This window comes from Umbelopsis ramanniana (genome assembly GCF_025399195.1).
Source record: "Umbelopsis ramanniana AG unplaced genomic scaffold K450scaffold_19, whole genome shotgun sequence".
Lineage (NCBI taxonomy): Eukaryota > Fungi > Mucoromycota > Umbelopsidomycetes > Umbelopsidales > Umbelopsidaceae > Umbelopsis > Umbelopsis ramanniana.
The window spans coordinates 305,726-314,059 of NW_026252105.1; the positions used below are offsets into that span (position 1 = coordinate 305,726).

An 8,334-nucleotide genomic window follows, 5' to 3' on the forward strand; every position below is an offset into this window, starting at 1 on the left:
AATAAAAAAGTAGAGTTTTTATTTGGGAAATCATGTCAATGTATCGAAACAAGGAAAGACAGAATTAGTGAAAGAAAAAAAAAAGTAGAGGAAAGGGCGGTGTTTGCTCATGACTGAACGTGAAGCGCACACATGTCTATCTTGCTCTGAGATCTACCTCGTGGAAATCAAGGTCATCCACACGAGTGAGTTCAGGAACGGGACCACTGACGGCATAGCCAAAGGAAGTGTGAGACTCTTGCGAGTGATGGCTCATTTCTGAACCCGAGCTTGAGCGGTTAGATCTTCCACTGCGGACACGACGTAGGGAACCTAGTACCGAAGCGGCAAAACCATGTGAACCACGACTGGAAGACGAATTGCGATCGCGAGGCAAACGAGCGACAACGCTGGTGACAGCGGCCATAAAGCTAGTGGGTCTCCAGTGAGTTTGAGGGGTTTCATCCATGTTGTTGCCACCGCCGATGCTATCTTCGAAACGGCGACGGGTTTGACGTTTGTAAACCATCATACCGGCCAGACCAACAGCAGCAATACATCCAACAGCAGCTCCTACACTGATGCCAATGGTCTTGTTGCTAACGTTGGCGGTACCAGCATCGCCGCTGGCCAGGTTATCGACCGTGACGGTGGCGTCGGTGCCTGCAGTGTTGGGATCAGCAATGGTGGGCGACGCAGGGTCTGTGCTAGGACTAGCAACCACGGCGGGATCAGACGTAGTCGTAGCAGAGTCATCGGATGGGACGGCGGCTTCATTGGTATCAGGAGTGGCGTCTGCTTCATTGGCAGTCGTTGTGGACGAAGGATTACTTTCAGAGAAAGCATCAACAAACAAACCATTGGGGTGCTTTGAAGAAGTAGTGTGATGAGGAGTCTCTTTCTTAGTCGTAGTAGGTGCGGCATGGTGGTGTGTTGTTGTAGTATGATGCTTGGAGGTAGTGGTCTTATGAGTAGTAGTCCTCTTTTTGGAAGCCTCGTGGTGTACGGTGGTGTGCTTCTTAGTGGAAGAATGGTGGGTTTCATGATGTGCTTGGTAGTCATTTTCATGATGTTGTACAGTATGATGGGACGGAGCAGCGTGCTTTGAACTGACACTCTTAGATCCCTTCTTTATGGTGGTATGGTGGGCCGAGACAGTGTGGTGCTTCGAACTGATCTTCTTAGAACTCTTCTTTGTGGTAGTATGATGGCGAGTCGTACTGTGGTGAAGTGAGTGATGATGGCCCGACGCAGTTCCATTATGATGGTGACTATGGTGGTGGTGGTGGTGGTGGTGATGATGAGAGTGCGACGGGGTAGGGTGATGGGTAGAGACGGCTAAGAAGACATAGGTGAATACCTTACATTCCAAAATCGTATCTATGTTTAAAGCACCAAAGGTCTATATAAAAAAAAGCTTACATTTAGTTGTTGTAGCAGCTGAGGAGTGTTGGTGAGCAGCCCCTGAAAGTAATTAGTGATAGTGGGTTGGTTAGCGCGGGCTGGATAAGCTAAAAATTGATTAAGGAGAAAGATGAAATTTACCAATGTCGCTAGCAGCTAAGGCAACAGCCAGTACTGCCAACCATTTCAGAGGTTGCATGTATCAAAGGAACGGAATTGAGTCGCTAAAGGAGTAGTATGGCGATGTGGTCAAAAGACCATGGACAAGGCAAGGAAGAAAGGAACTAACGTAGAAGGAATCAAAAGGGAAGAAGAGTGAGTTTGGGCAATGAAAAGCAGCTTAAAGAACACGCGAATTCCTGCCCATATAAGCTGTACGACGTTGTAGCAGGTGGGTTTCAAACCATTGCGGGAAACCAAGCACGGTGGCTATAATATCATGTTGTACAGACTTGTGTGAATCGCAAATTCAAATATTGAAATGGTCGCTAGTTATTCATATTTGCTAGCTAAACAGTACCTAGTGAATACATCGGCACTTGCTTGTTAGGAGTTCGCAATTGGAGCTAACAATGAAAATGAATGCATTAAATCATTGAGAAGCATGGGAAGAAACTTTGAACTTCCCATCTTTCTGTTTTCCATCAAGCCATCCCACCCCATAACTGTCCACTTTGTACACCAACATAGGTATCTTCCTATTCCAAGATAAATTCAGTTGACTGGAAATGACCTGGATCATCAAAGATTCTCTCTCTCTCTGTCATCTGTTTTGTATGGAGTCATAGTTCCTTTCATACGGAATCATAGTCATCTGCGTCTGAGATTTTCGAGTTGAAGCGGAGGGCGAAGTCCTGATCGGACCTGAATAGTCATTAAATTTGTATTCAGTTTGTAAAGTGTACTTCATGTCCGTTTCCAATATGAATGATGTTGGGAAGGAAGATCTTCCTCTCTTCTTCAAGAATTTTGAAAGTATGAGGCAGTCATTTTACATCATGTAGAATGAAAATCTTACCCATAAAATGTGAACTGGAAAAAGGAAAAAGACATATGCTCTACTCGACATGAGGTGTTACATTCAATCAAATTTGCACCACCAAACAAGTTTCATTCCACATTTCAGCAGGGTATTTTTAACCAGATAGGTTCTTTTATGGTTTTAATTATGCTCAACACAAGGGTTGGTTGGTTGAATGAGTCTGGCGGGTAAATTACATAAAATCCTCCTCTGCCGCATCAATGTCCTCCACTTCCGTCTCCCGGTAGTTGCTGACCATATTGCGTTCGCTGAACAGATTATCGATTTCCTCTTTTGCTTTTCGAGCCTTCGCTGATGCCTCTCTGTTAATTTTGTCCTATCGGATGAAGAAATTGAACTGAGATTAGGTACGGCCCGGCTGACTTCTTCATTATGGGAATAACCACTCATGTATTTTGTTTTGTTTTACCTGTTGCAAATCTTTTTGGCGCGATGCTTGTCTGTCCAACTTATCCCTTTGAATCTTTTCTTGTGCCAAATCAGGAAATTTCTCGACCTTGGTTTTGTTCAATCGGTTGACGATTTCATTCGCTCTCTTTTCCACATACACGCGCTTGACCTGTACAGGCAAGGAAATGAGTTACGAGGTCAATTATGACTTGAAATCAAACCATCCGTTATACCTGCTTATTATTGTGGAAAGTGACTTGACCAGTATCCATGCCTTCTGTTTTCTTGAGATTGGCCCAAGGCGTATAAATAATAGTGATATCGTTCTTCTTATTTCCTGAGTCGTCCAGAGATTAATGATAGTCGGCGAGGATTATTTTTTTCTTGTTTTTCAAAACAAAAAACAACAGAGTAACTGAATGTTCGTGCAGATCATATACCTTCAATACTGTTTGCCTTGACCAGTTGAGCGCAATCGTCTAAAAGGTCTTGAGGAATATTGGCCCAGCTTTCTCCTGGTTGAAGTCGAAGGTAGACGTGAGCACTCGACAATTTATCTACGTGAAACTGATGTAAAGCCATTTGTTAGCTTATGTTTGTTAAGCGTGATATGAGATAATTCAATTCATAGTGGAAAATTTACCCTAACCACCATGAATTGTGTATAGTGTATGGCGGCCAAAAAATAACGTTTAATATCATTCAATGCAAATTGGCTACACTGGCCATATGTCGAATGAAAAAAAGGTATCGTACCAGACGTCTTCGGGAAAACCATATTTGATAAGGTCTTCGTCTAAGGAGGAATGGAGACAGAATTAAGGCGAATTCTTTTGTAAGTTGGAAGAACATTGGTGACTGCTCGAGGCCACAGCGCTTACTTTCAAATTTGTCCTTTCCCATGTATATGATTGCTGGCGGATTGGCGGCATTGCTGGTAAAGTATAGCACCATGTTGACTAGAAGGGGGTCTGCAAACAAGAAAACAGAAAAAATTACGGAGGTCAAGCAAAAAATTGTTTTGGTGGCAAATCAGAAAAAATTGCCTCACTCGTTTTGACCGTGCGGTCGAGTGAAAGGCAACAATGAACAGTTGTTATGGAATATACGAAGAAACGGACAGAAGTCGTTTCTTTAACATCTACTGTATTGTACCACTATATGGGCCTTATTTCACAAGCTAATTGATCAACGTGTTAGTGTTGTAAGCACCCACCGTCATTTCTTGGTAACATAGCACTTGATGTTGTGAGCATACTGATGTACTTTAGATATCTGGCTTCTGATATTTTTCGAACAACACCATCCTAACATCATCATTCCTCAGCTACACTAACTCAATAGACTTTAATGGTAAAGTGAAATGAAATGACATAAAAAAGATCAGTTAAAATAGAAAAACTGTATGCTGGCATCTGCCGTCTAAGGACAAACCGATGTAGCTTAAAGCAGCTCCGAGTGCCCATCTACTTCTTTGGATAATATACGCGTCCCCTACATGATCCATCCATTTCTGCATCCACAAGCTGATAGTGATCACGGCCACCAACGTTAAAGTACAGCCATACTTCGCTAAGTTGACCGTTTCTATCACAATCGATCTTGGCACGGTTTCCAAACCCTTGTTTCAAGGCGTCTAGCATGGCCTTTGAAGAGTAATATCCGCCAGGGAATATACCTGCTACATTTAGAGCACCATAAACATCGTATTCATTACGCAAGAACAAAACTTGCTAGATAGGGTGGAAGAAAATAAGTTATGGGCACAAGCTAGAATATGACTAGAAGAGAATTTACCTCAAAATAATCAATGACATCTTGATAAGGGGTATATTCAGATCCGTAGCACGATGGATTCAACGTTGACACACATGTTCCGTGCTTCACCCATTCGTGAGACCTAATTACATGTATAGCAGACAGTATTAGTACTCGGTCTACATGTGTGAGTCAACCACACTACATACCAAAACCAGTTATCGTCGCCTTTATAGCTGGGCCAGAAAGTCTTCATTCGTTGATATAAGTTTGGGTTCTTGTTTCTCAAAATTGTGGCGACATTATTCCAAGATCTTGAACTATCGCAGCCTCGATTGGGTGCACGCGAGCCTGAGCTAAAGGAAAGAGTCAGCGTTACGGAAGTAGGACTTTTAAAAGGTGAACAAAAGGCTCTTACCAGTTATTAGGCCATAAACCGTGGATTGTAAATTCATTTGGTGGACCATACGATTCCACCCACTGCTGTACAAATACAACCAAACCGTACCTGGGAGAGCAGCATGTATTTTCGGGTTCTCGCCAGTGACATGACACGACGGAATCTAGTGGTAACAGCGTGAGTCGGGGACATAACTCAAAGGGATAAAAAGCAAAGTCACATACCGTTACAGCTCTGTCTTGGACTCAATATTGGCACTTGCTGCAGAGGTTCAGCTGCCACAGTGAGAGTCAAGGCAAGTAAGAATGAGGGAATGTAGAGTTTCATTGGGAAAAGAGTTAACAGAAGTTCACTCACGGGAGGCTTCCAGAGTGAACTGAAATAAGATCAACGGCTCAGGTGACCAGACCCCACGGATCGGACTGCATGAGCCATCAGATACCGCCTATCATTGGAGAAGAAACTTTCACCGTGGCAACGCTCACTTCTTCGTAAACACACCTCTCTCCAATGTTTGTGCTGGCTGGACCACATGGATGGAACAAACAATGGAGTGTGATGCATGACAATAGTGACTGAAAACCTCGCCCATTGTTTTGAATCAAATCACTCTGTTCACTTAGGCTTTAACTTGCTTGTCTAACTGGCCCTGTTATCGCCTGATAGGCAGTAAAGCAAATCTTAAATAAACACCGTTGCAATGAGTCACTAGTAACTTCAAGCCAAATGACCAGAGGTCATTATCTGGTAGAAGAATCATGTCGCTCCCGTCTCATCCTATTGAAATGAGTGCCTTTCTTTTAAAAAGTGCTGGACTGACTGCGTGGGCCAAGGCAAAGGCCGGAAGCCTCCTTCCTAAAACAGAAAAAAATGGGAAATTTAATACGCCCCGTTCAACACTGAATTTACAAGCCCTGTCAAGAACCAATTGATCTCAACATGGCAGGTGCAGCAAGGCGATCGGGACTACAGCAAGACGTAATCAACTTGTATCGATCTTGTTTCAGAGCTGCTCGACAAAAGCCTTTGGTATGTACATTCCATTGTCGCATTCACTGATGCTCACATTCACAATCCTAGTGTCCTTACTAAACAAGCATTGACGTTCGTCTCATAGGAGAATCGTCCGCATTTTTATACATTCATACGCCAACAATTCCGTCAGCATAATTTGAGGAAGAACGATTTTTCAACCATAGAATATATGCTACGAAGAGGAAAGCGTCAGCTAGAAACTTATAGCTCTTCTAGTATACAAGACGTTCACCTCTGATACCTCTCTTTTGCAATTGTACTGTAAATATCGACTCAACGTCAAAGAATGATTTCAATTAAAGTAGCTACACATTCGTTCTACATTATTTATTCTATTTCTTGTCTTCAGCTTTGGTTTCAGGAGCTGGGGGCTGCTGAGATTGTTTATAGTTCATAGCCGTCACCTCGGTGCAAAAGTAGAGTTCCTTCAATGCTTGAATACACTTCTCAGGCTCATTGGAATTTTCTTGCAAACAGGTGTCGTATAGTTTAATTTGGGGTGTGCAGTGTTGCTTAACGTACTTGAGGATACCAACGCTGTAGGAGGTCAAAAAACGTCAGTGTCACTGCGGACTGTGGACAAGGGGGGGGGGGAGGATAGTTACTTTTCTTCTGAACACTTGGTCAGAGCCTTCTTTTGTTGGGCACAACTCTGGTCCCATGTGTTTGGGTAATTCTCGACACATTTCTGGTACATTTCAAGTTGGAGCGCGCATTTCTCTGCGACTTGTGCTAATGTGTCGTCCATGGTTGGGTTGGGTTGAGGTGAGGGACAACTAGAACCAGTCACACTTTTTTTTTTTTCTTTTCATCCAAAGTGTCCCCCGCTTGGTCTCCGAATCTCTAAACCTTTACTTCATTTAACTTTTAACTTATACAAATGGCTTACGAACGTGGAGGTAGAGGTACGATCATAGCGAAATCAAACTGCTAAACATGTTTAGTCCTTGTTTTAGGGTTGACTAATAACGATCTCGCTTTGTAGGTGGTAGTCGTGGTGGCCGTGGAGGTGCTGCTCCCCGTGGTGGCCGTGGAGGCTTTGGTGCCCGTGGGGGTGGTGTTGGTGCCCGTGGAGGACGAGGTAGATTATTCTTTTTATTCTATGTAGGCAGTGATGAGTACATTTGACTAACAATTTGATCGATCTAAGGTGGTGCTCGTGGAGGTGGCCGTGGTGCTCCTCGTGGCGGTCGTGGTGGTGCTCGTGGTGGCCGTGGAGGCGCTGCCGGTGGTGCCAAGGGTGGTGCTAAGGTCATCATTGAACCCCACAGACACGAAGGCATCTTTGTTGCTCGTGGCAAGGAAGATTTGCTCGTTACCAAGAACCTTGTCCCTGGTGAAGCCGTCTATGGTGAAAAGCGCATTTCCGTTGAAGGTGCTGATGGTACTAAAGTCGAATACCGTGTCTGGAATCCTTTCAGATCCAAGATTGCCGCTGGTGTTCTCGGTGGTGTTGACAATATCCACATTGCTCCTGGCAAGAAGGTCCTTTACCTTGGTGCTGCCTCTGGTACTTCCGTCTCTCACGTTGCTGATGTTGTCGGTCCCGAAGGTGCCGTCTACGCTGTTGAATTCTCTCACCGATCTGGTCGTGATTTGATCAACATGGCTAAGAAGCGAACAAACGTTATTCCTATCATTGAGGATGCTCGTCATCCCCACAAGTATCGCATGCTTGTGCCCATGGTCGATGTTATTTTCGCCGATGTTGCTCAACCTGATCAAGCTCGTATCATCACTCTCAACGCTCACCATTTCTTGAAGAACAATGGTCACATCGTTATTTCCATCAAGGCATCATGCATTGACTCAACTGTTGATCCCGCCACCGTCTTTGCCCGTGAAGTGAAGAAGCTCCAAGAAGAGCGAGTGAAGCCCCAAGAACAGCTTACTCTTGAACCCTATGAAAGAGATCACGCTTTGGTTGTTGGCAAGTATGTTCGTGCTAAATAAGCATAAAACATGCCATTACCCCATCAACACTATACATTCCATCTCCTTTTTTCTTTCACATTTATTCGTTCCATAGACTCTCTTCATCTACTCGATTATTCTCTTCAATTTGCACAATAAAAAAAAAGTTCTCCTTTTGTTACAAATATTTATGAATGAAAAAAATTACTTTATACGTACCCTCTCTCTGTGATGACTTGTATGCTTTGTAAGAATAGTTAGGGTATAATGGACTATTACAATGGACTATTTCTATGCGACTATCAGTTCTACCATCAATCTCCCTCACGTCCTTCTTCCAACTTTCATTATGGTCAGCAAAAATATATATATTTAATTTGGCACAATGGAATTCAAATACAAGTTGGCCAGC

At 43.6% G+C, this 8,334-nt stretch overlaps 6 protein-coding genes across 6 annotated transcripts; 2 read left to right on the forward strand and 4 right to left on the reverse strand.

The window, feature by feature from the left end:
- Positions 1–11: 11 nt before the first annotated feature.
- On the reverse strand, positions 12–1,982 carry K450DRAFT_236050 (uncharacterized protein). Its single transcript, XM_051588190.1, has 4 exons — positions 1,904–1,982; positions 1,525–1,667; positions 1,402–1,443; positions 12–1,317 (listed from the first exon to the last, which is right to left on the reverse strand). The coding sequence occupies exons 2-4, from the start codon at positions 1,580–1,582 to the stop codon at positions 137–139; spliced, it is 1,281 nt and encodes a 426-aa protein (XP_051445804.1). The 5' UTR covers positions 1,583–1,667; positions 1,904–1,982; the 3' UTR covers positions 12–136.
- Positions 1,983–2,795: 813 nt separating this feature from the next.
- K450DRAFT_173260 (uncharacterized protein) lies at positions 2,796–3,769 on the reverse strand (the record flags this gene model as incomplete). Its single annotated transcript, XM_051584172.1, has 5 exons — positions 2,796–2,984; positions 3,049–3,152; positions 3,256–3,382; positions 3,538–3,611; positions 3,697–3,769. The coding sequence occupies 5 exons, from the start codon at positions 3,767–3,769 to the stop codon at positions 2,796–2,798; spliced, it is 567 nt and encodes a 188-aa protein (XP_051445805.1).
- A 353-nt stretch (positions 3,770–4,122) lies between these two features.
- Positions 4,123–5,671, reverse strand: K450DRAFT_236059 (uncharacterized protein). The gene is made up of 5 exons (XM_051588191.1): positions 5,198–5,671; positions 4,992–5,136; positions 4,783–4,929; positions 4,613–4,715; positions 4,123–4,548 (listed from the first exon to the last, which is right to left on the reverse strand). The coding sequence occupies exons 1-5, from the start codon at positions 5,298–5,300 to the stop codon at positions 4,282–4,284; spliced, it is 765 nt and encodes a 254-aa protein (XP_051445806.1). The 5' UTR covers positions 5,301–5,671; the 3' UTR covers positions 4,123–4,281.
- Positions 5,672–5,891: 220 nt separating this feature from the next.
- Positions 5,892–6,545, forward strand: K450DRAFT_236062 (uncharacterized protein). The gene is made up of 2 exons (XM_051588192.1): positions 5,892–6,002; positions 6,091–6,545. The coding sequence occupies exons 1-2, from the start codon at positions 5,913–5,915 to the stop codon at positions 6,244–6,246; spliced, it is 246 nt and encodes an 81-aa protein (XP_051445807.1). The 5' UTR covers positions 5,892–5,912; the 3' UTR covers positions 6,247–6,545.
- On the reverse strand, positions 5,943–6,782 carry K450DRAFT_186906 (uncharacterized protein). Its single transcript, XM_051584430.1, has 3 exons — positions 6,614–6,782; positions 6,091–6,545; positions 5,943–6,002 (listed from the first exon to the last, which is right to left on the reverse strand). Exons 1-2 carry the CDS (start codon positions 6,754–6,756, stop codon positions 6,341–6,343), a joined length of 348 nt encoding a protein of 115 aa, XP_051445808.1. The 5' UTR covers positions 6,757–6,782; the 3' UTR covers positions 5,943–6,002; positions 6,091–6,340.
- A 19-nt stretch (positions 6,783–6,801) lies between these two features.
- On the forward strand, positions 6,802–8,126 carry K450DRAFT_236066 (uncharacterized protein). Its single transcript, XM_051588193.1, has 3 exons — positions 6,802–6,913; positions 6,994–7,044; positions 7,228–8,126. The coding sequence occupies exons 1-3, from the start codon at positions 6,889–6,891 to the stop codon at positions 7,959–7,961; spliced, it is 810 nt and encodes a 269-aa protein (XP_051445809.1). The 5' UTR covers positions 6,802–6,888; the 3' UTR covers positions 7,962–8,126.
- The last annotated feature ends 208 nt before the right edge of the window (positions 8,127–8,334 follow it).